Here is a 25,416-nt window from a genome sequence, read left to right as displayed (position 1 = left end):
TTAAGCTCTAGGTACTTGTCAAGTAATACCTCCCCTGCAGAGCTGTGGGCTGGGATCTTGGCATCTCCCAAGTGGCCCTAGAGGGCCAACGTCCTCTCCTTTCCAGGACAGCTAATCCCAAACATTTGAGAGTCAGGTTCCAAAATATTGTCAGTCACCTAAAGAACATAATATAAAAAATTGAAAACAATGACATTGAATCATGTATATTTGCCTTTTGACTCTTCCGTCTTTGGCTCACGCTCCAGAGTTTTCATGTTTTTCTCTGCTCTAGCTAGCAGGAAAAGCATGCTTTTCTTACCTGAAAAATGAGAGTCTTGTATAACCACATGATCTATGGAGCAGAGTCTTAAAGAAAAAAAAGTAGGAACAAGTAGGAGCAGTAGCCTTCCTCTTCTCACAACTCCAGTAGCCAGCAATCACTGCCTCACATGTGTGCAATACCTCTTAACCCCTTACAGCAAGCAAAGGATTTGTAAGGAGGAAGTGCCCTGCTGATCTCCAAGACCACCCGGGCTTGGCAACATCAAGGAAACTGTGCCATGGAACAGGGCATCACAACACCCCATCAGCGCTCATTACCTGTACTGTAAGGCAACCCAGACACCAGGCCCAATGTCTGCTCTTGTGAGGAGCATGATTAGCTCTTCTTTGATGCCAGTTAGTCCAGGCTTCGCTTTTCTCAGCCAAAAGCCTACCTCCCCATGGACCCAGGGCCCCAGCGCAGCACTGGCGGCTGGGCGCGGTAAGAAACCCTGCTTGAAATATGTGACAGGCATTATCCAGCAAACGATCTCCCCTCCCTGGTCCCTCTACGGAGCGTGTGGTGAACCTCCCACCTCTCTCGGGCAGCCTCCTGTAGATATGTGGCATTTCTTCCCCTCTCATTTCTCTGCAAAGCCTTCTCTGTGCAGGAACAGTTGGAAACTTGGGAGGCAGACTTCCGCTCCCAGCCTGGCTGCCTTCCCGCACAGAGGGGTCAGATGCCTTTGCTCTATGTTACCTCCCAGCCTCTGGTCCCCAAACTCCAGTCTCAGAATCCACGTGGTTCTTTACTGACTTCATAAAAACAAACAAAGGCCTGGTAGCATTTAGGTCATGCTAGTAAATTATTTATACACATCCCCCCCCTTCCGTTTCTTACTGCATGGTCTTGGCGTCACCACACCCTGCCAGGGACCGCGTTTGCCCCCACCGTGCGGTCCCCACTCCGTGACAGCTGGACGCTAATGCTGAGCCGGCTTTCAGTGCACAGGCTGGGCTTCGCCAGCTGCTGCCCAGGGCTGGACGTTGCCCACAAGGCAGTGGCATCCAGCCTCTGCAAAAGTGGGTCTCGGCAATCCAGCCAAAGCAGGTACACTGCTACGGGTGGCTTGGCACGCAGAGCCGAGTTCAGGTCAGGTACGAGTTTATCAGCAGATCGCATCCAGCAGGGAACAGTACTGCGAGGCAGACTGGTGGCAAAGCACAAACTTCCCTTGCAACTATTTTTAAAAGCGTCTTTACATCTTTCTTTTCAACTTGCATGGCACAAATAAGCCGTAAGCGTCAGCCAGTTGTTACTAAAGGGAACCATTGTTTTGTAGCCCTCTGCTTCCCTGGTGCAAATGGAATAATATTATACACCTCAATCTCCCTTCACGAAAAAAGTCCCCCACCCAGCTCTGCCTTTGATCCTGTTTCTGTTCTTCCATGCTGCCTTTGGTGGGCTTTTGATCTTGAATCAGCATGGTCCGTCTGACAATGCTTCTTTAGGTCCTGCTTCAAAGTGGGCAAGCGGACATGGACTGTGATGTGTGACCAGGTTATACGATGACATATTTTTCATTCTGACCCACGGTGCAGGTCTTTTACGTGCAATGCTTGAACAGTCATTGCCCATGCCCACTGCTGACCCCTGCAAGCCAACTTCTAATTGAGAGCAAGAGGCTTGCCCAATTTCTTCTGAAACAGCTTGCTCTGGCATTTGTGTGCGCTGAACTTTCTCCGTCATTGTGGTTTGGTTTCCGAGTTGAGTTAGAAGCTTCTGGAGTTCCTCCCAGCCCTGCCGAGCCTTGCTTGCACTTATAATACATGGTTCTCTGTTGGCAGCAAATGCTGCTGCCTTGTTATCCCTCTTCCCCCATTTCTGTTTTTTGAAATGGTATTTGGAGGGCCACGTTCACCTCCTCCAGGCGCAGCCCCACCGGCCCCTCCCACCCCAGTAAGCTTTTCTTCCCCTGCTGGAACACTGGCCATTTACTTTTAATGGATTTTTTCCCCCCTCCTATCAGCTCTGACTCAATTTTCAGTCCGTGACAGGGCTTTTCATCCCATGGCTGCCAAGTTTGTTTCATTCTTGGACAGGCCTTTATCAAAAAACCTTTTGAAAGCATACATTTACTGTAGTCCCTACTTGTTCCTGATCGGCTTTTTCAGCAGCTCACGGAAATCAACTGACTAGTGGGGCGTGATTTAGTTTTGCAAAAAAGTGCTCCATCAGTGCTCCCTCCGCTGGGTGCTGGTCCGCTGGCACGGCCCCCGTTTTCCTAGAAGCCTCGTGCTGTGCCCAGTCCCGCCTTTTTTAAAAATGCAGCTGCTCCTCGGAGCGGGGTGGGAGGGAGGACACTGGGGAGCAGCAGCAGGGCCGGTGATGGAGATGAGGGGTGCCGACTCCATGGCTGTGCCACAACGTGTTGTGTTTTCCTGGGTAAAACACCTGGGTCCAGGTGCCACGCAGAGCGAAGCCCCGTCACCGGTACCGGCGGCTGTGCCGGCTGTTGAGGACGCCCCAGTGGGCACCGTCACCCACCCCCATGTGTGGGGTCTGCACAGGGCAGAGGCCAGAGGGAAGCACCTCAGACCGCTGTGGGGCTGTCCACGTCTTCCTGGGGAAAGCAGAGTGCTGCAGCCAAAATGCCAATTCCCCACACCCCGGGGAAAGCCACATGGGAAAGCCATCCAAAAGCCCCTGGAGCAGCCCCCCAGTGCTCCCTCACCACCAGCTGAGCCTGGCGTTTCTCCTCTGATGCCCCGAGTGGTGGTGGCACCCCCTCACCACGGGGGATGGCAGCACGGCCCCACCACTGCCCAACCCCACAGACGTCTTCCCAGAACGAGGACACCCCAGTTTAACTGCCCCGTGGCTGAGCGTGAGCATCAGGCCAGGGAGCTGCTGGGCACCGCCCGGCCATCCTGTCCTCTGGCTTTTGCCGCTCTCCTATGAAATAACAGTGGAATGATGTATGTAAAGAGACACATCCAGAAGCGGGGCAAGGACCAGGAGGCTCAGAAGAGGAGGGGCCTGGGTGCCCCTGGGATTGAGGGCAGCTGATGGGGCGGGTGCAATTGCCTGAACTAAGTGCCAGGTCCAGCACATTTGGATCTGGGTCTTGGTCTAGCAGTAATTTAGTTTCCCAGTCTGCCTGTGAAGTGCTTCAAAGGGCACTGAGAGAGTCCACAAAGGGCGGTGGGAGCACCAGCGCCTGCTGAAGCCGGCGGGGAGGCTGCCGTGCTGCCAGCGCAGGCTGCTGCGGGAATTTTACCGCTGACTCCCAGGGGAGCAGAGCTAGGCAAGTGCACAAAGCCTTCCCAATACGAGTTCAAATGTATGAATTTACCATATCTAACGCCTCCCTGAAATCCAAACAGACTCGATTACATTCTCTCTCCGTAATGAATCAGTAATTATATTGAAGAACACTATTATTTGTTTGGCATGACCTATATAAACCCGACTTAGGGAGTGCATAGTTGGTGCAGTGCCAGTGCTCTGTGCCCTATGTATTATTGCCTTATAAACACAACCATTGTTTGAATTTCAGATCAAAACAAACCGAGCCATGTCGCTTGTCAGTTATTAGATATCTTTTTCCCAAATGCTCACCCAGACTGTATTACAATAACAATAATTATTATTACATACTTCCTTATTATATGTTTGTGCCGAGGTAGCACATTTGCTTTTTTCCCACACGTTAGTAGCTCCTCCTGACTCTTATGATTCACTCCTGCTTATTTCCCAATGTCCATGAGCTCTTTTTGCGTTCCCGGCTGCATTTTGTCAAGACCTGCAGATTGGTACAGGGATCCACGGTGCCGTATTGCACCAGTCTGCAAAGGGTTGCAACCGACGCGGGGGCTTCGCTCCTTGAGGGAATATACAAACACGAGAAAGACATGGACCCTGCCCCCAGGTGCTTTATAAATATTTAACTTGGTCTGATAGTGTGATAAGGACTGATAATGTGATTAGGACTGATAATGTGATTTGGACAGACCTGCTTGGGGAGGGCTGGAAACGGACCCTTTGAGGGAAACTTGGGGGGGGCGGGGGGGGCAAGCTGGAGCACAGTGATGATGTTCCCCATGGCCACTGCCGCAGCTGGGGGTAGGACTCACCTTGCTTAACTTGCGACATCCAAAATTTAGTTGTCAAATCCTCAGCAAGTTGCCGATCTGCCTTTACAGTCACAGAAGAGAAGCCTGCAGTTGGCTGCCGAGTGAGTCAGCCCTTCTCAAGATAGATGTTCAAGATAGGTGAAATGAATCACACACTAGAGGTGCCTATTTGTCTCCATTGACTATGCAGGAAGCCTGTCCGACTAAATACATTTAGACACCTAACTTTTAGGCACCTACAATCAGGTGAGAGGAATCCCATCCTCATTGAAGTCCTTCACTCCCAGTCTGACAAAGAAGGCAGTGGGAGAGGCTCCCTGGAAATGCCCTCCCAGATTTGGACCTGACCAAACCCCTCCATCCTCCATGCATGGGAATCTGCAAAGCCTTGCCTCCGTGTCCTCCCCGTGCAGCTCCTACGGGCATGGGGTACTCCAGCCATGCCCAGCTGGCAGAGATGAAAGCATGTTCCCCGCTGTGGTCTGAATGAGGCAACGGTCTTGTGGGAAAAGATTTAACAGTAGTACTGAAGTCTGTGTCATAATGTATTCAGAGCAGGCAGGGGGAACAGGTCAAAAAAAAAAACAAAGAAAAGGAGACTTGACCTTGGCTTCCTGCCTGGTGCTAAAAGTGTGTTTTGATGGGACAGGATAGGCGGGAAAGCAAGCTGCCTCCCTGATGCAAATATCTCATGGAGCTGTAAGATGTGTGGCGTGCAACCCATGTGTTTAGAAACAAGGTTATGACAAGTTCCACTGTGAAGGGCCAAAATGGTATTTTTCAGAGGGTTACAGCTGGGCTTATTGGAGGTGAGCTGCCACCAGCACAGCAAGCAGCACCTTCTGACACCAGCACTGCATGTCAGACAAATGTCGTGATCCGAGCGGCTCCCAAGTGGTTTTAGACTTTCTCCTTAAAAAAATAGAAAGGTGAAAGCATTTAGTCCTAGCACATTCTTTCGGAGGGAAAAATAATGGAAACATTCCACCAGTTGACGTCTGCTGAATAAATCAGCAGCCAGGGCTGCTCCGGCTGGAAACGGGCAGAGGCCAACAGAAATCACTGTGCTGCGTTATCGCCCTGCTGTGTATGGGCTTGGGAGCTTGGAAGCAGGATTTGAAAAAAATGTGGAATTTGTGCTGGTTTCTGAGATCTGTGCCCTTCCATGCTTCCATCACTTCTGTTTCATGTGCTAACCACCCAAACGATACAAGGGCAATTGCTGTTTCGATGTGCAGCAGGTGTCACTTGCTTTTTTTTTTCTGGAAACTGCCAACAGCCTCTTTAAAACTTCTGGCACTTCCCTTAACCTGAACGACAATTCGTTTAGGTGAGAGGTATTTGTCTTCTCTCTGCCCTGGCAGGCACAGAGCCCTGTGCAAACTAGGCCAGGTAAAAGGTACCTATTTGAAGCTGTGCCCTTGCTGTACACCATAATCAGCTCCTGAGGTTGTGCCCAGCAGGGATGCTGGGGTCCCCGGGACCGCCATGTGCCCGGCTGCGACCTGGAGGAAACAGGGTGTCGGCACCAGGCTGCACAGGCTGTCCCACACGGGTGGGCTCCCCACAGGGACGGGGACGGGGTGCTGCTCCCGGGACCCGCAGCGGGATGGCACACCGGTCTCCCTGACAGCTGCTTCATGGCTCTCCTCCGCTAGCGGTGCAAAAGATGTCCCGCTCCATCCCTCGCCTTGCTGGGCTGGGGTGCCTTCTCGGCTCCCGTTACCGCACCGGCAGGATGAAAATCCCTTCTCCATCTTCATGCAGTTGTGGCCTGCTCAGGGAGGAGAGATCAGATGAGACTTGCTCCTTGCCCTAAGGGGTTTGCAACTTCACTTGGAACAGGCAAACCCCGGTAAGAAGAGGGAGGTTTCTCTGCAGGAGACGGTGGGTGCCAGCAGCGAGTGGGCAGCAGGGAGGTCTGCGGCACTGTGGGAGGGGGCTGCTGGGCTTTCCAGCCCTGTGCCCTGCATCCAGACAGGGTGTGCAGACCCTGGGGCAGGCTGGTGGGTGCCCTGAGAGGGAGCGGGGGTGCAGTGACAGCCCCACACCCAGGCCTGGGGCAGAGGGGCACAGGTTCCTCTTCAGGCGCCTTCACTTTCCACAACCATGCAGCAGCTGGTCCTGGTGATGCTCTTTTCCTCCAGCCCCAAAACCTATCATTTTCCAGAGTGTTTGTGCCTCAGCCCTGCTCCCAACCCCAGCACAGGCTGCAAGTGTCTGGGTGCAGCTGGACGGACCCCGGGACGTGGCTGGGCCGGCTGCCTGAGCAGTCGTGACAAACAGCTAAGCACTAGCATGGGCTTGCTGTCCCACTGTGTGGAAACATATTAATTGCATTAGTATTTCCACTTGGAAATTATAACTTAGATCCATTCAGTTCAGCCAGTTTCCTTACCCTGCATCTGCTAAAAGGACACCTCTGCTTTTTCCACTGCAGTACCTTGTCAGTGCCACCAGTGCTAAATTTGTGGCAGGCTAGTCACATCCATGTGACACTTTCAGAAGAGGCCACACACTACCTCCCCCTCCCCTCACTTCCCCCAGAGGCAGCCCAGCATCTGAGCTACTAAGAAACAGAAAACCCTCTTTATGAACAACCAAATCAGATCCCAAACCCCATTACTAATTAGTCAAGATGTCCCGTAATTTAGCTCGCCTTGGATGGTCTTTAGGTCATTCACAGGTGTAAAGTCAGGAGGATTAAGGCCTTATAATATTTGTCTGGCACTGTTGCTACCAATTCCAGCAAAAATAATAGAGCTAGCTTCTTGGGTTTCCTGCCACCACAAAGTACACACATGCACACACTCTCTATTTTATGAATGTTTACATACCCAAGCTGCCAGGAATCTCACTCCCGTTGCTTCCCACCACCTTAACACACTTTCCTGTATCTCTGCGAATTTGTTTTCTCACTGAGCAGCTGGTAATATCCCTTTTGCTTGGGAGCAGGCGGAGGCCAGGCTTCCCCGGGTGCCAGAAAAGCCTGGCAGAGGGTGCACCTACAAGCTGTGGTTTCCATCCCGAGCCATTCACACCTCCCAGTGGCTACCTAGAGATGTTCCATGGAAGGAGCGCAAAGCCAAAGCAAAAGGAAGGATTAAGAAGTTAGGGACAGGCAGGGAACAGCCATGCTGGCATCCGCGTACTCCCCCTGAAAGGCCACAGCGTCTGAGGAGGTGCCTGGAACGGAGGAAACATCTACACCCGCTTGTGGAGACCAGCAGAAAGGCACTTCCACACCTCCACCTCCAGGGGCACAGCCAACAAAAACAGCACCGGACCCAAAAGATATGAATAGAACAGTGACTGCAGAAAGCTTTGACTCATTTTACACACCCAGCAGAAATAAGGGCAGGAGGTTTGTCCTTCCTCCATCCCCAGTCTCCGTACATCAGAGCACCGCTGCAGAAAAGACATGTCTGTTTACCTGAAGATTCATGTGGGAGTGGGGGAGCGAAATGCCTAACTCATCCAAAACTCACAGGCGAAAACCTTGCTCGTGATGAGAGCACTTCCCTTTCCTAGCTTGAAACTTTGGGAACTGGGTGGTTGGAGGGGGAACAAACCAAACCACACACCCCCTCCCTCGCCTTGTTTTCAACAATTCAGGCATTTTTGCACTCGTGTTCTTGCTCAGTAACTCTGATGCAAGCAGACCTGCAGGCTTCCTATTGCCGAACGGCTCCAGGTGAAGATAAGGGGAGGTGTCTTACGATAGCAGTCTTCTGCTGTTGCTGTGGGAGCTGTAACATCACCAAATATAGTTGTGGCAAAGCTGGCACTTGGATTCAGTTTATACTCAGTGCTCAAAGTAACCTCTTATTACCCTGACAGGGAGTTAAACCGGGCAAGGAGTGCAGCCACCCCCGTGAGACTGTCCTCCAGCCTTCAGCAGAGGCCAGCGTGTGAAACCGTGCCCAGCGGCTCGGCGACGAGATAGTGCTGATTTATACTTCCCAGTGCTGACCTCCTCCTGCCTGGCCCAGACAATCTGACATTGCACAGCTAATCCCAAGTTTGTGAGGTGCACCTCCAAGCCCATCAGGGTTAGACAGAGTATAAAGCATAAAAGCAGACCCTAACTATGTAAAAATAACCCATCTGGGTCAGATCAAAGGTCTGTTGTGGCCTTCCTCTTACCTCCAAGAGCAACCAATGCTTAGGGGGAAAAAGACGGGAATGAGAGAGTGATACTTTTGCTGTGCATTGTCCAGCAACGTGCCGTGGAGGTCTGCCTTTGCCTTTAGTAAACCTCCAGGGACTTTTCCTCCATAAATTTGTCGAATTGCTTTTCTGACCCCATTTATACTTTTGACCTCCACAGCATCATGCGCCAACGAGCCCACAGTTTTATACACACACACGACTGGAAAAAGTACTCCTTTAAACCTCCTGCCTTTATCATTTCAGTCGCTGCCCCCTGCTTCTTCCCTGTTTTCTGGCCATTCTGGCCCGTTTCAGCTCTCATTCGGTAAAGCGGTTCTTAATTCCTCTGTTAAATGCGTGCACAGCTCTGATGAAGAATCTTACCCCTCTGTATTTTGAGACAAGTTTAGCATCTGCTTGCATTGGAACCAGGGAACAAGAATGCTCTCGAAGCTGCTCCTGCACTGAGGACGGGTTTGGGAAGGGCTCGGGAAGTTCTGGACATTTATTCCTGCTTCCCAGGCCCAGCTGTAGTATCCCAACGGGAATGTTCTGGGCCTGGACGGATTGACCCACACGAGAAGGCTAGTGAGCACGGCACTGCATTCATTCACTTTTTCAGTAATCTTCTTTAATAACTGACTTTCATATACCTATCTTTATTCATTTTCATCTATCAAAGTTCTGGCACAGCTCTGGCGGGAGGCGCAAGGCTCTGATTTTTTCATTCCTCCGCTTGGTGTGAATTCATGCCCACACAAACTCCCACTCTGGCCCGGAGGGCTCTGACTTTTAGCCACGAGGTGGGGTGAGCAGCTAAATTCCTGATCTGAGCATGTGCGCAGCCAATGCAAAGCAGACCACCATGGAGTCGGGGTTTGCCAAGCTAAATCACTGGAAAAAAATGTCTTCTCAGCTTCAGCCTTCGCGGCTCAATCCGTGGAAATGTGCAACCTTAAACCCCAAGTTTCCAAAACAAATGCACACGGGGCGAGCAAATACTGCAAAAAGCGGCGGGGCTAGGCGGCTGCGCTGGCGGCGAGGCTGCTCCCCGCTCTCCCGCACTGAGCCCTCCGCTCAGCCTCGCGCCGTGGCCAGCCGACGGGGAGGAACCGGGGCGAAAACCGGGCTGGGAGCGACTCAGTAGTGAAATAGTTATTTCGGCTGGCTTTCTCGGTAACTCTTGGAAAGTCCCTGAAATGACGTTTCTGACCTAACAATTAAAATGGGTTTAATTATAGAGAGGCTCAGAGCCCTGGGAACAAGCACCATCTACAGAATGAGTAAACAACTGCAGAAAATAATAGGCTGGTCTCTCCCCTGGTCACTCGTCACTTCTGGCCAAGGCAAGCAAAAAAGAAGAAACTAGAAAGAGAAGGAAATTCGAGGAACCTGATTGCTCTCCTTAAGTAAATAATAATAATATAAAAAAAAAAGAAATCTGGAATAGCCGGAGCCTGTGGGTGTTTCTCTCAGTTGTTTATTTTGGCCATTCTTGAAGACCGAAGGAGGGGAAAAAGATCAGCCGCCAGCTCAAAGTCCAGATCCTGCGACTCTAAAGCAAACAGAAGAGGAAGTGGATCATTTGTTTGAAGTTTTCAGTGGGATGGCTGCTCGGTCGGCATCGTGCTGGCCAAGGCAGGGGTTTCTTTTCTCCCAGCAAGCCGGAGCGCAGGGCGGGAGGAAGAGTCTGTGGCACTGGGGCTGGGGCCCCCCCTCGCTCGCCTGCGCGGGGGAGCGGGCCCAGATGCCGTGGCTCAGCCTTAGGTGAAACACCCACTAAAGTTATAGTTAGGGCGAGCCTTGCCTCAGCTGGGGCTAAAGGTGTATGGGCAGCAAAGGTGTAGGGGCAGCAGATTTCACGCTGAGGCACCCTGGTATCGACAAGTTGAAGAGTTTTGCTTTTTTTTTTTTTTAAACACAGAAACTGCCGCCGTCCTCCCCCCTCCTCCCCGCCATATCGATATCAGTATGAATCATACTTTGCCTACTAAAATCTGGAACAGATTACTTGCTCAGAGACGTTATTTTCTCTCTTTTCGTTTTTTTCGTTTTACAATTTCAAGGTCTGGGGACTGGAAGAGGACTATGCAGGGAGAAAAGGCAGAATTTACCAAACACCCTTTTAAAGGGCCAACCCATATTTTAACAATTTAAGTTAACGTGGATGTGAGCTATTTCCCCTTGCAGAGCCTGCCAGGTTTCAATAAAAACTGGAAAAAAGGAGTAAGGCTCGGGGGGGGGGGGGGGGGGGGGGGGCGATGTGAATCAACACAAAGGTAGTCAGCTCGCAAAAACGCGAGGACGAGCGCCCGCGCCGAAAACGGATCCAGTCACTTCCAACCGAAGCGGACGGACCCCAGCCGGCCTCGGCTGGCAGCGAGTCCCGCGAGCCGAGCGGCGCGGCGCGGCGCTGGGCCGGTGCCCCGCCGCCAACGCCGTACAGGCGCTCGGGGCTTCTACTTCTCGGGGGTCAGGAGACGCCGCTCAACCACGCACCGGGGAGGTGCGAGGCCGCGCGGGCGCTGCTCCGGCCCGGCCCCGCCAGCGGCCCCGCACGCACCCCCGCGCGCGCAGGCTGGGGGGGGGTTGCGCGCCCGCCCCGCGTTACCCGCGCGCAGAGGCGCGCAGACGCGCGCGGCAGCCCGCGCAACTGCCAGCTCCGGAGCGGGGGAGGGCAGCCCACACCCCCGGCCGCGGGCCGCTCCCCCCCCCCTTTTCTTTTTTTTTTTTTCCCCTCCTTCCCTCCCCCCGTCTTCCTCCCGAAAGTTTTCCTGGGCCCGCCCGCCCGGGTGATTCAGTCGCGGTGTCAATCACCCTGCCCTCCTCCTCCTCCTCCTCCCCTTCCTCCCGCCGCCGGCTCCTCCTCCCGGGGTAAGTCCGAAACTTTATAAGTTGAGCTTTCCCCGAGCCCGCTGGAAGCGGCGAGCGGGCGCGGCGGCCGGGCGGGCTGGTGGCGGCATCAGCAGCGGCGGGGGGAGGCTGCGAGCCGGGGCGCTGGAGGCTGTGCCTTACCCACGCCGAGACTCCTCGTGTCTGTGCCGCTGCCCCACCCGCTTCCCCCTCGCTCGCCGAAGATGTCCACAGCCCTGGTGTCGCCCACCATCTTCGACCTGAGCGAAGTTTTATGCAAGGTAAGAGCGCCGTCGGGGGCTGCTCCGCCCGCTTGGCGGCTCTGCACCTTCCTCGGGGTTCGTCTTTGGGGGTTTCCCCCCCCACCCCGTTTTCTGGTCGGGAGCAAGTTTGGCGCCGGGGCCGGAGGGCGCAGGGCGGGGGCCGAGCGCGGCCGCCCCGTCCCGGGGCGCGGGGCCCTCCGCCATCGCCGCCCGCGCTTCCCGCCTCGGCCGCTCCGGAGGAGGGAAGGGCGGGGGGCACCACCCCGCGCTCCCGGCGGGCTGAGCCGCGGCGCCGGGCGGGGGGGGGGGCCGGATCCTTCCCCTGCCCCCGGGGCCGCCGCGCTGCAACACGCCCGGGCGCGGCGCGGCGGGCGGCGGCGCTGCCGCGGGGCCGGGCGGGAGCGCGGGCGGGCTCCTTCCCCGCGGGGCTCGGCCGCCCCTCGCCCAGCCTCGCTGGAGGGGGAAGCGGGGCGGCGGTGGCTGGGCGGGAGCCGCCGCGCTGCGGGGGGGAGCGGTGGGGCGGGCGCCAGCGCTGCGCGCTGCCCTTCCCGCTCGCCGCCGTCCCCCGGGGGCCTTTCCCAGCGAAGAGCTCCGGCCTCGGAGCTCTTCTGGCTGTAGCCAGCGGCTGCCGCGCGTCTGGCGCTTGCCTCGCCTCGTTGCTTCCCTCCGCGAGGGCTGCGCGGAGGGGCGGCCCGGGGCCCTCGGGTGGAGCGGCGGAAGGGGCTCAAGCCCCTTCGGAGAGGAGGGGAGGCCCGTCGGGGCAGGGAGGCCGCTCGGGAGCGGGCGGGGCGCCGCGCTGTGCCGTGCCGTGCCGTGCCGCGGGAGGCTCCCGGGGCTGCGCGGGGACGCCGGAGGAGGCGGTGGCAGTGACCGGCCCTTTCTTTCTCCCCGCAGAGCAACAAGATGTTGAATTACAGCCCCTCGGGTGTCAGCGGGTGCCTGCTGGACAGGAAGGCGGTGGGCACCCCGGCCGGCGGGGGTTTCCCTAGGAGGCACTCTGTCACCCTGCCCAACTCCAAGTTTCACCAGAACCAGCTCCTCAGCAGCCTGAAAGGGGAGCCGGCTCCCATGCTGGGCCCCCGGGAAAGCCGCTTCCGGGACCGCTCCTTCTCCGAGGGCGGCGAGCGCCTGCTGCAGCAGAAGCAGCCCGGGGGACAGGTCAACTCCAGCCGCTACAAGACGGAGCTGTGCCGCCCCTTCGAGGAGAACGGCGCCTGCAAGTACGGCGACAAGTGCCAGTTCGCCCACGGCATCCACGAGCTGCGGAGCCTCACCCGCCACCCCAAGTACAAGACCGAGCTCTGCCGCACTTTCCACACCATCGGCTTCTGCCCCTACGGGCCGCGCTGCCACTTCATCCACAACGCGGAGGAGCGCCGCGCCGTGGCGGGGAGCCGGGAGCCCGCCGTCACTGACAGACCCCGCCTGCAGCACAGCTTCAGCTTCGCCGGCTTCCCCAGCACTGCTGCCAGCGGGCTGCTGGACAGCCCCACTTCCATCACCCCGCCGCCCATGCTGAGCGCCGACGACCTGCTGGGCTCCCCCACCTTGCCTGACTGCGCCAGCAACCCCTTCACCTTCTCCAGCCAGGAGCTGGTCAGTCTCTTCGCCCCCAGCATGGGGGTGCAGGTGCCCAGCGGGAGCTCCCCCACCACCTTCTTGTTCAGGCCCATGTCCGAGTCCCCCAACATGTTTGACTCGCCGCCCAGTCCTCAGGACTCCCTCTCTGACCAGGAGGGCTATCTGAGCAGCTCCAGCAGCAGCCACAGCGGCTCAGATTCCCCTATCCTGGACACCTCAAGACGCCTTCCCATCTTCAGCAGACTCTCCATCTCTGATGACTAATCTGGGGTTTCCTCTTGTTCCCCCCCCTCTATTACGATGTTAAGCTGAACTCCCCCCACCCTGTCCCCAGTAGTCCAAGCTGGATGTTAATGTGTCCACCTGCCTGCCGTAGACCCACTGGCTTAAACCTTAAGTGCCAAATTACGACGAAAAGCAATAACGTTTACAAAATTAGTGCCTTTTAACACTTTCACTGTGACTGTATTACCTCTCCAGCTGCAGAGGGCACCAGCAGCTCTGTGCACTTCCAGATGTGCAGGCAATGTCCCGCTCCAGCTCCCTCCACTGGCCATGTACTGCATTGCCCTCTCCCAGTCCCTTCCTGACTGGCCAGTTTCCGCTAGGCTGCAGGCATGTGGGCAAGCGTTAACATCCAGTCCTCTTTCTCCCCTCCCCTTAAAGACTAATCTTGCCTGGATCCGCTCAGGTCTGCGGGAAGAAGAGCTGAGAATGGACAAAGATTGTAACAGGAGTGGGACTTCGACTGGGAGGAAGAAAACAAGACGGAAAAGAAAAAACAGATGGACTATGAGAGACGATTTTGGTGCTAAAAGTTCCCCGTGTATTCATGTGACATTGAATAAAGAAATAGAGGGGGTGGGGCCGACGGAAGTCATTCCACACACACACACACACACAAGTTCGTGTAAACAAAGTTCCAGTAGACATAGCTTTAATGGTTTTGCTCTAGAGTACTTTAGACCTATCTTAGAGCACTCACGCCAAGCTTTTTATTATTTTTTTTTCTGGGTTTTTAATTTTGTATAACTTTTCAGAAATTGGAGAGCAAATTTTGCTTGTCACTGCACAACAATATAAAAAAGCTTATTTAACTTATCAAAACGTATTTATTGCCGAAACCTATGCTTTTTTTGTTAATTTTGTTCATATTTATCGGGATGATGAATCCATAGAATATATTCTTTTATGTTTAAATTATGATCTTCCATATTAATCTTAAGATTGTGAAGTGTCTTTTTCCTTTTTTCCCCACAGTTTAATATATTATACTACAATGACATTTTTTGTAACTTTACACTTTTTTGGTTATTTTATTTTAAAAAATGAAAAATTAATTTAAAAAAAATGCAAAAACTGTGTTTGGATTATTTATTTTAGAATTTCCCCCCCCCTTTTTTTTGTGTTGGACTGCAAATTGAGTTAATGTGCTTCTTTGCCTTTCCTCTTTTCCTCCTCTTCCCCTCCCCTGGGTCTTGCCTACCTGGGCTTTAGAATGTACATACCTGAGCTCTGTTGTGAGACGGTGTGGAAGGAAGACCTTTTTCTTCCTCTTTTTTGTATAGATTCTTCAAGGAGAAAAGCCTTGGGCTCAAAGTGCCTATCTGAAGACATTCCAAATACAGTTTGTCTTTGCGTTTCTGTATTCCAAGTTTGGAGTTTTCCTTACCGACGTGAACGGGACTGGCACAAAGAGAATAATGAATGTAATTTTTTTCCCCCTGTTACTGTTCACTACATTGCTTTTTCTTCCTCTTTGTGTGAGTTTATTTAAAAGAGAATCTCTTTTGTAACGACTGTTTGCAGTTTAAATCAATAAACCCCAAGTTTTTTCAAGAAACTGACAGTGGAGCTGGTTTTACTTGCAAAAATCGAGGGGCTGGTTTTAGACAACCACTCAAATGCAGATACTTCCCTCCTTTTGACTCTTGAGGTGCCCACTGTGTGCTCAGGCATCCCTCCATCATCCCTCACTGGTTGAATGGGTCAGCCCTGCAAGCATGTGGATGCACAGATCGATGACAGCAAATACCTGATGTGACCTACCCTGGTGGCCTCTAACCCTCTCTGTCTCTTATGGAATCTTCCTCCCATCTTGAGTTGCTTGGTCTGTTCCTGTAAACTTCTTTCTGATCAGTGTAGCTTAAATCTTGGATTGGCTTTTGTTCTTCATGTGCCCCCTGTTCCTGCACAGCTCCTTCCCCCTCAAGGAGAGTGTATGTATGTTTTGAGTGAGGCTGAAGTGGGATGTTGAAGTGGTACAGATTTCCCACATCTCAGGCCTGGCTTGTTAGTGGTACTTGTCCGCTTTGGCAGAGTGGCTGTTCGGTGTTTTGCATGGGAGAGGAACACAAACCCTCAGCAAAGTCTTGGTGTACACACAGATCACCCTGCTATCGCGTTCAAGCCCTCGTACCGCTTGAAGTATCAGTCGGTAATCCCAGAAACTTCTGAAGCCAGTGGTTTTGTTTAGGGATACTTCTTTGCCAGCACTGCTCATGGTGTAAGTCTTGTGCTTTCACCTTTGAGCTCTCCTCTGGAGCAAGCTTGGCACTCTTCATCTGAAACTGTTCCAGCTCTCTTCCAAATCAGGGGTGGAATATTGCTACCGAACTGCCTATCCTTCAGCTGTCTTGACATGCCTCGATGTTCAGGAGAGACATTTCCTAATACATGTTGGAAAAGTTCCTGCCAAACAAAAGCTACAGGATACCTTAAAGGCTTACACCAACGTGCCTTCCCTGCTGTTGGCTTTGAGCAACACGTTTTCTTGTGTGGTCTGGCAATAAAGGTGAGCTAGGTGATGGAAAGATGGTGGAAGAGGAGTGTGGCTGGTAGAAGCCAGTTCCCATGAGCAGTGCAAAAGCTGTATGGGGATTTTCCTTGGCAGATGCTGACGTAACTAGCACGCGGTGCGGTCTGCGTGCTGATCCAAGAGAAGAGCCTCGGGCACAGCCGCAGTACTGCTCAATGGCCTTCAGATACTTTCTGCTGACCGCAGCCTCGCCCCTGGGCACAAAGGCGATGGGGCCCACATGAGAGATGGGCTTCTGCCTGGAAGACCCCTGCCCGGCCGCAGCAAGCACCCAGGCCTGCCTCCCTCCCCACTGCTGGAAGCCATGCCATCGGCCCCTGAAAAGCGAGGCATATCTGATCTGGAGAGGATCCCAAGCCTATCGCAGGGCGTGCACGTGGAGCTTGAAACTGCTCGCTTCCTCTCTGGACTTTCTGTGCAGCTCTTCAAACAAATAGTCTTTGCCCAGTTAATCATTGATGAAGAAAATAGCTGTATTAGTTGCACAGTGCTATTGGTATGACAAACAACTGGGAAGCTGTGCTAAAAGTAGGTCTTTGCTCACAGTACTTGTATACTTCCCTTGTTCTTCCAGCGCACTGGTTCTGGGAAGCCAGCACCATTTTTCTCCTCTGAGTTTATTAATGACAAATGCTCTGTCACCCAGTGTTTTGCTTTTTGAAACTAACCTTGAGCTAGGTCATGCAGGGGACAGAGAAGAGCAGAACAGGCAGCATCAGAAGTTTACTTTCTCTTGTAGTTTGTAAGAGAGAGAGAACACACGAGAGCCTCCAGCAGTGCAGGGATTTGCCTGATCTGATACCATTAGCATTCACTGAGGCTTAGGTATATGGCAGCAGCTAGTCTGGAGGGACTTCTCCTTCCTTGGCTTTACCATGGATGACTTGTCCATGCTGTTTCTCCTAAGTTTAGCATCTGCATCCCCTAGCAGCTCACCATGGTTGGTAATAGCCTAGCCAAGGGTCAGAAAGGTAAATAACTTTCCTGGCGTGGCAGTTTTGAGACGCACATTCCTCTGACTTGAGGGCTCCTCCATGCTCTGGCTCGTTGATTTAGTGCACGAGACTCAGAGTGGACAAGAAGAAGGGGCTGGCCTGTGCACTGGCATAGTTGCCCCTGACATGCCTGGTGTGCCAGGACAGAGACAAGTACCCCCAAGGACAAGATACCTATTGTCCCATGTAAGGTGGCATGGCAGAGTGTGCCTTGGTGCACTCTACAGGTTGCACTTACAGCTCTTACTGTGGGGCAGGAGGACACCTATGGTGGCTCTTGCTGCTCCTCACGTACTTTTGTTATAGTCACGGATGCTTGCTGTGGGCTCCTTGTAAGAAGACTGGGTCCATGCCTCTGGGCTGCAGGCATTAGCTGCCACTCCTTTTTTGGCTTCGAAGTCGCGTGACTTTAGTGCTATCCACCTTCAACACATCTAGCCGTCTTTGGAAATTACAGCCAGCATGCATGGCTGGCTGTGCCAGTTGCCTCTTGGTGAGGAGTAACGTGATTACTTTCATCTGCAGAGCTCCAGGTGGCTCAGATCCCACTCCAGTAGCTGCCTCCCTCCTTCCTAATTCCTACAACAGCTGTAGGTGTCCCAGTGACTGTACTGGCTACTCCCTTGCTATAGGCTAGATGTGGCTTTTGTACCAAAACATCTTCAGTTCTGTAATCGGGGGCTGTAGAAGCAGAGGCTGCCTCATTTCCCAAACTCCTCTGTAGGTGAGAGCTGCAAAGTCAAATAGGGTTTCTTTGTTGTTGTTGCTGTTGTTGTTTTTAAAGGCTGTTGGGAACTTTACTATCTACGTTTGTTTAGCATCACCTGTACATAGGCATGGTGTGCTAGATTGCAAGTAACAAAAAATACCATTTAAAAAGAACCTTGAAATGCTCCAACTTCCTGGTCCTGACAAAATTTGCCTTATCAGCATAGTCATGAATTTGGGAGGCAGAAAGGGAAAGAACTTGGAGAAGCAACGAACAGTAGAAATAGGCCTGGAGGACTGTTAGAAGCTGGCTCAGATTTTCAGTCTGTACGGTTTCTGCACCGGGAGGGCAATGCTCTGCGAATGGGGCTTGGAGTTGCTGTTGCAAATCACGTCGGGAAGACTGGGCTCTGCCAGGCCTTGCACAGCAGAGGGGAGGTCGCCGTGGGGCAGGAAATGATGGGGTCACCATTAGAGATTGGGAGCAAGGCAAGAGCTACAGATCAAGTCCACACAGCATGGGGATAGCAAGGGTGAGAGAGAAGCCATGCTGTCTCGCATCTAAAGGCTTCTTAACTAATGGTGTTTGGATGCATGAAGGCTAATGAACTTGGTCTCTCCAGTGGGGCTCAGGAGCAGCAGCATTGAGGGGAAGGTCTGGATGATGTAGCCTGCTAGATACTATCCGATGACTATGCCCAAGGATATGAATGGGTATTAAGATGCAGTAATACATGCAAAAACCACAGCATGCGCTTTACACTTGCTAATTGCTGCAATTTGTGTGGCCTGCACTGGGGAAAGCTAGCATGTGCTTAAGTCTGGAGAAAGAGGCTTTGGGAGAAGGTGCAGTGGTCAGTGTGTGAGCGAAGAGGCTCCTGGCTCCAGTGCTGGAGGTGTTGCAGGGGCTGGAGGCTGCAGACGTGTCCAAGGGTGGCACTGACACAAAAGCACAGACCCCATACCTGGCTGGGAGGGGGAGAGGGGCTTGTGCTTGAGGGAGGCTCCTCATGCCCTATGTAACAACAGGCAAACATCAAGACGTGTGGTCTTGTACCCCGCAGCAGGGCCAGGGAGGCAGTTCTGCTGCAGGAAGGTGGTGTGATGAGTGACCAGGCGCTCTGTTGACAGGCAAAATTGTGGTGAGTGAAGGGAAAACAGGCAAAAAAAATTAAGAGTGAAGAATGGTGCCTTCCTTACCTGGGCCCCACAGAAAAGGGGTCAGGAGGAACCCATAGCAGAAGCAGTTTGAGAGGTACGAACCAGCCACAAACAGGAGAAAACCAGCAAAACTAGTGTCGGGAAGGAGTTCAGCTGGGAGGAAGGGGTGACACCCATCGCAGAGGGTCTCTCTGGGGCTGGGAACACCGGGAGGGACGGCAAGACTGGCTCAGCGGGGACACTGCAAGTGTCTGCTGGGAACTCGTGGAACAGTCCTCACGCTCGAGGCTGAGTTCAGCCCAGAACGTTAGAAGATGATTCCGCCTGGTGATGTAAAATGTCCTTTGTTTGGAGACTCTCTGGCCCGTTAAGCAACGCCTGTTCCTCACAAAGCCGACGCTTATTCCCTAGAATACTTCCAGTGAAAAAAAAAAAAAATTTCCTCTAAGACACCCTAAACCAATACCTGCTGTGACTAAGCCCTGTGGGCAGCTCCGCAGCTGATTTATATCCTCCCCCTCCAAACTGAAGGGGTTAGAGTGGAAACAGACGCCGCGTTAAACATAGCCGAGGGCAGCGAGCAAGACAACTCTGCAATGAGGCGGGGAGGAAGCGGGGCTGCGGGGCGGCTGCTGCCAGGCGTGACGCCGGTTCGGGTTTCCTCGTAGGCAGAACAGAGCTCCTTTTGGCTGGTGTAGCTTTATGGGCTCGCCTGGGTTTATTATACTGCAAATGTTTTGAATTCCACATCTTAATTTCCAGAGAGGCTTTGCTTAACTTTTGCTGCTTTTTTTTCCTCGGTTTTGATTTTTTTTTTTTACTACCGCTGCCTTAACCTCTTCTTTTTGACCCGGTTTTGGTCAAAGCTGCCATTTTCTGAGCAAACAGAAGACTGGCGTTCTCCCTGCCTGGGCTCCAGCTGCAAATTAATCTCTTTTCATAGTTTCATTTTATGTCCACCCACTATCCCCACCACATTAACTTAGTCAACACATGGAAGTGAAATTTTTCCATGCAGGATCCTGCGGGTTGTGAGGCTGTGTGGAGCACGTGACTGCCAGCTCCAGAGTTTTCTTGCACCTCTGGGTAGAAGGAAGTTTCCTCATCCCCCACATATGTGAGCGTTTGTCAGTGTGATGTGAAAAGTTTTAACAACTGGAGTTGGTGGAAACATTTCAGGGTTCAGCATTTCTCTGTGTATTTTAAGTCCTACCTCACCGGCTGGGCAGAAGCAAAGCCATAGGCATGGTATGTTTGCAGTACCTCTGGTGCTACCAGACCACCGGTTGGCAAATGAGCTGGTCAGACGTTTTTCAGTGGAGTTGTTCTGTCTCTGCGGCGTTTATCTCCCTCCCAGAGAGGACAGAAAGTGCAAGCGATGACGATGCTGACAAAGACAGATGGAGTCTGCTTGGCTTATGTAGTAGATGGGCTTCATAGTTCTACGTGGTGCTTTTCATGTGTCGGCCTGGGAGGACTTTACAGGTATTTTGGGCACTTGGCAAATATAACTGTACCTTTTCCACAGGTTTTAAAACCCCGTTAGATATACAACTGCTAAGTGAAGGGGATTGTCCGGCAGTGGCACAGTATCAGAGAAAGAGCTGCAAAAATAATTTAGGACTCCTGATACTTTTTCTCCTGTCTTAGTCTCCAGGCAACAGCAAATATTTCTCCTGAATACTCTGGATGAGCAGATGCCAACGTTGATTCACAGGAAAAGGATGTAGCCACGCAAGCCATAGAAATGTTGTTTGGGATGGTAGCCACGGCCCCTAAGGAGACATTAAGCAATATGGAACAAACGCCAATGAAGTTATTTCTTGACGCTCTTGCTGTGTTTGCTATAAAGAGATTGCTTGAGCAGGCTTATGTGGGAGCCATGGTGATTTACCTTGATTACAGCTACATGGAGAGAACATACTGTGTTTCACAGCTCTGGAGATGCTGCAGGGACTTGGGCACTAGCAAAGTCCTGGTTTACTAAGAAGTTACAGTCACAAGAAATGAGGAAAGGTTTTGTTCAAGATCAACATCAGAGTGTAAAAGGCGCACTTTTTCTTGGAAAAGGGATGGCACTGAAAATGTGCAAAGAGGCTCCCTGTTTATTTTCTCTCGGCCTCGGATCTTCTGTACTGTGTTTACAACTAACCCCGTTTTCACCATGATTAGATTTACAAATTTATCATGGGATTGAAAAACCAAGAACAAACCTAATTCACCCCCTCTTGAGGGTGCCCAGCCAAAAGAGCTAGGGGAGCTGCAGAAAATGATTTTCCTCTGAGTTTAGGTAATGTGGCTTTGGATTCATAGACTGAATCTGCTGACCAAGATATTTTCCTTCTTCCGGCACTTTTCTGACCAGAAAAACACTTTCAATGTGGATGAAAACAGAACTGGAGATGTTTTCAAAACATCTTTTGGAAGTTTGTTTCAAAAGTGCACTGTTTGTAAGAACTTGAGGGCAGGCAGCTGGGGGAGGCCAGCGGTCTCGTGATGGGAGACGGGAGGCAGGCGGCCCAGGGGGTTATCAGTGTATCATCCAGGTTGGCAGGGACTTCTAGTGAGTCATCCAGACCTTCACTCTTAACTATGACAGGACTGATCTCATTATCCCCAAACCACCTCTCAGGCACAGAGAGTTGTCTAGCGATAGCCTTGAACGTCTCCAGTGCCGACACATCTGCGGCATTCCCTTGTCAGGGAGTTTCAAGGCTCAAGCTATTTTAACCTCTCTATATGTAGCCTAATACTTAACCTGCATGTCTCCTACAGAGGTTTGTGGCCATTAACTTTGCATCCCATCCCCTTCGGTTAATGAGATGGGAGCCCAACTTCCAGGTGAAGTCCCTGCAGAATGGCACGTGGGGTTTCACCTTTCAGCTTTCCTGCCAGCTGCGCTCCTCCCAAGCCTGTTTCCAGGGGATCTGCTTTTCCAAACCCTTCCACTCCTCTCTTCCCATGCCTGCTCAATTAGAGGATGTCCTAAACCCACCCTGGACTTTCATTTTCAGCCTACTTCTGCTCTCACTGATGCTGTCCTGCCTCTGGTTCTTGTGGAGGCAAATTCAACCTTCCTGGCCTAATCTGTGATGAGGACAGGAGAAATGTGCTATATCAAATTATATTGGTTCTGTTAGGAATACAGTAGGATACAGAGTTTGACATCTTGTCACAGCATTGTGCTACCAACCAGGGCCCTGACCTGTTACTGTGGGGCGTCCTGGCTCCCCTCACACAGCCTGATGGTGGTGGGTGCCTGGTTCTTGGGACTTTATCCCCACTGGGTTGCATGTATGAATATGCATGCATGCATAATATCTAGCTCTGATATTAGCACTGTGCTCCATGGCACCCAGGATCCTTGGGCGATCGCCCCACTGTCAGGCTGGGGCAGTCCGGGGCTCCCACCGGTGCACTCAGAGGAAGCCGTCCGTGCTCCTGCTCTTTGGTTTTCCTTCCTGAAGGAGAGATGATCATCCCTGTCCCCGGGGAACATAAGCTTTGAAACATGAATTGATTTGTTTCCATTTATCATTATCTTGGTTTACATAAATTACAGCACTTAACAGTGGTCATAAAATTATCCGGCCTTAAAAAAATTCAGCTGTAGAGTTTGGCCCTGTGACCTTCCTGATCAGCTCATTTCCAACGGGCAAACATGCAGTGGGAAAAGAAACAGTCCCTTCTTGTTCGTCACAAATGTTCTCCCTTCTCCCAGCCAGCTTGCCTGGTTTCCTAGTGTTGGTCAGTATAGAAAAGTACAGCAAGCCTTTCGCTGTGTGCTGCTTCACCATTCTGAATAACTCTGTCAAGTTATTTAAATCAACTAAATCAGCCAGTGTCCCCCACCAGCGGCCACCACGTCACTAATATTTTAGAGTCAAGTTCTGACCTGAAAAGGAGGCTGCCTGACAAAGCAGTGATGATCCTCTTTCAAGGATGTTGGATCACCTCTGGGTGTACTGCAAGTAAAATATTTTCTCTATCGTCTGTCTCATCGGGAAGCTGAAAGGCCGGCTGGCTGGTTTTATGAATGGCTCTTGACCTGTGTTAGGATTTTAGCAATGAGAATCTGGTTTCCAACTGTGGTAAAGAAAGAGGACAGATTAGATGCCCAATGTATCCAAATTAAAAAAAGCAATAAAATCTTATTTTAGTTGCTAAAACCAGAAACTATGATTCTAAATACCCCTAAGGAGTAGATGAGCTGGACAACCAGCAATATCAGATAGACACTTTTCCAGCAATGGTACCTGCACTTCATTTCTGTCAGCGAGTTGGACAGGACGGTACAAATTCTTGGGTCCTTCTTACTCCTGCCTCCAAGAGGGAGGGGTAACCTGTAATGCTGTTTCCTATCAATGTCACTGGTTTATTGTCCATAAAAAAACTTCGCCCTTTGGGCCATGCTATTTATATCCTCCAACAATCTTTGTAAGAGGCCTTATTAAAATTGGTGTAAAAAGATGCTTGACCCACAGCATGCTTATTAGATCACCTTTATCTGCTTTTCCACTATTTTTTTCTTATTCAGTGTCTGACTGTCATCATAAGCAACATGATTAGCAATCAAAACCACTTAGGCTGATAAGAACATAACCCTGTGTCCCACAAGCAATGAAGCCTTGAGCACCCCAGGTAAGTGAGCAGAGGAGGGCGTGAGGCATAGGTGGGCAAAGTCAGAGGGCGTGAGACGGGGTTTTTGGTTCGGTTCAGATACAAAGTGCACTCAATGCTTTCTCTGTAGCACTGCGGGCCATAGGGAACACGAGATGGGCTTCAAAAGGTGCCAGAGGCAGCAACCTGCCTGGAGTGGGTTTGCGTTCTGGAGCGGGCAGCACCGCTGCAGGTAGAAGAGGGCTGGGTGCAGCTGCTGCCTGGGGTCAGCCCGCAGCAGGACGCCGCTGGCTTCATGTGGGAGAGAAAAGGCCTTTTGCCCCCCGCCACGCTCGTTGCTGGTTCCGGCAGAGGAGAGCAGGCAGCCCACCATGGCCACCCTGCCACCGAGGGGGCTCTGGAAGCAGAGGTGGCGGGGGGCAGCTGGGGCAGAGCGAACACTGCCCATTCACCCAGGCTAGCCTAAGCAGCACGCGGCAGGAACGGGCTGCTGGCAAACGAGGATCAGATGCTCGTTTTGCTTCCTAGTTGTGGTTCCTCCTCCTGCCTGCAGCCCTGCTCTCCACCCACTGTGCTTAGAACCCACTCCCCAAACCGAGGGCTGTAACACGCTGCTCACTGTCTGGGGGCACCTCTGCCTGCACCTTCCTCCGGGGAGAGATGGAGCAGCGAGATGTGTGCTGTCTCTCCCTCTGGCTAGACCAAAGGATTTAAATTTCCCCCAACGTGTAGACAAGCCTCTTGTCTCCTGGCCCTGTAGGTCGTCAGCTCTACTGAGAGTCAGAGACCAGCATGACCATGTCAGGAGACAAGCTGGAAGCCCACCAAGCTCCTCCAGCCTGCTGAAATGAGGAGCTCTGCTCCTGCGAGGTGCCCTCCTCTGGCTTTGCCTCCCTTGTCCTTTGCAGGGCTAGGACCTCATATCCTTCATGTACTCAAAAGCTCGTAATGAGTTACTTTCTGAAAGGCCTGAAGAAGTTCAAAGGGTATGCTGAGTTCGCCTCCTTTGGGTGATGGAAAAAACCCAACGCCCTTGCATTGCTGTAAGTACCGTCCTACCCGACCTCTCCTCCTCCCTGCTAAGGCCGCGGGCTTGTATGGCTCTGACAGACAGCACAGCTCATGCCTTTGCTAGGTCAGAATTTTGCTACCACATTAACACACAGGCACTATACCTCCCCACTAGGTCCTAGAGGATTTATTTAGGTAGTGAAACAGGCTCTTCATGAAAAACTGGGAGACAGTGGGGTTCAAGATGAAAATTTTTATAATTAGGATTTTGAAAAGTATATTATTCCCCTTTTTCCGCTACATAGAGATTACTGTGAAAAGGCCAGAGCTGGCAGAATTGTGGATTACTTCAATTTTTGCACATCTATTCTGTGTTGTCCCACTGGTAGCATTAGGATGGCCATGACTCTTTCCCATGGCTCGCAATGAGGGGTGACCAGGGATCCAGCCTGTTCCCCTGCTCCATCTAAGCGAAATGCAAAAAGTCAGATAGAAACATGAATGCCAGGTAAAGGCAATGTACAAACTCCTTTTCAGTGCTCTCTGACACACAGAACTGGTCCTGAACTGTTATCATTTGGTCTGCCAGTAAAACAAATCATAATATTCAATATAAAGTAAACCAGGAAGAGAGGAAGAAACAGTAATTCAGGACTGAGCAGTGTGGAAACAAATGCTGCTAGGGGCTGGAGCCTTCAAATCCAGCCAAGGGTCCCCAGCTCGCAGGCTGTGCTAGATTTCAGGTGCTTCCCAAATGCAGTGGGGGAGTATTAGATGAAGGACCAGGAAAAAACCTGCTCCAGAAACAGACTGTACTTTGTCCAGCTCTGAACAGCTGTTTTTGGTCCTGCTTTTACCCGCTTTGTAAAAGGTT

At 52.0% G+C, this 25,416-nt stretch overlaps 1 protein-coding gene across 1 annotated transcript; it reads left to right on the top strand.

Annotated features, from left to right (window-relative positions):
- The first annotated feature begins 11,488 nt into the window (after nucleotides 1–11,488).
- On the top strand, nucleotides 11,489–15,066 carry ZFP36L1 (ZFP36 ring finger protein like 1). The gene is made up of 2 exons (XM_059819576.1): nucleotides 11,489–11,666; nucleotides 12,543–15,066. Exons 1-2 carry the CDS (start codon nucleotides 11,610–11,612, stop codon nucleotides 13,491–13,493), a joined length of 1,008 nt encoding a protein of 335 aa, XP_059675559.1. The 5' UTR covers nucleotides 11,489–11,609; the 3' UTR covers nucleotides 13,494–15,066.
- Nucleotides 15,067–25,416: the final 10,350 nt, after the last annotated feature.

Source organism: Gavia stellata, chromosome 7, assembly GCF_030936135.1.
Source record: "Gavia stellata isolate bGavSte3 chromosome 7, bGavSte3.hap2, whole genome shotgun sequence".
In the NCBI taxonomy this organism is placed as follows: domain Eukaryota; kingdom Metazoa; phylum Chordata; class Aves; order Gaviiformes; family Gaviidae; genus Gavia; species Gavia stellata.
This window is presented reverse-complemented; position numbering and strand designations above follow the sequence as displayed.

Excerpts from the sequence above, each read along its gene's own strand:
- ZFP36L1 (XM_059819576.1), top strand. The coding sequence starts at position 11,610 with ATGTCCACAGCCCTGGTGTCGCCCACCATCTTCGACCTGAGCGAAGTT. Across the intron at positions 11,667-12,542 it reads TGAGCGAAGTTTTATGCAAG|AGCAACAAGATGTTGAATTA; the intron begins GTAAGAGCGCCG and ends TTCTCCCCGCAG.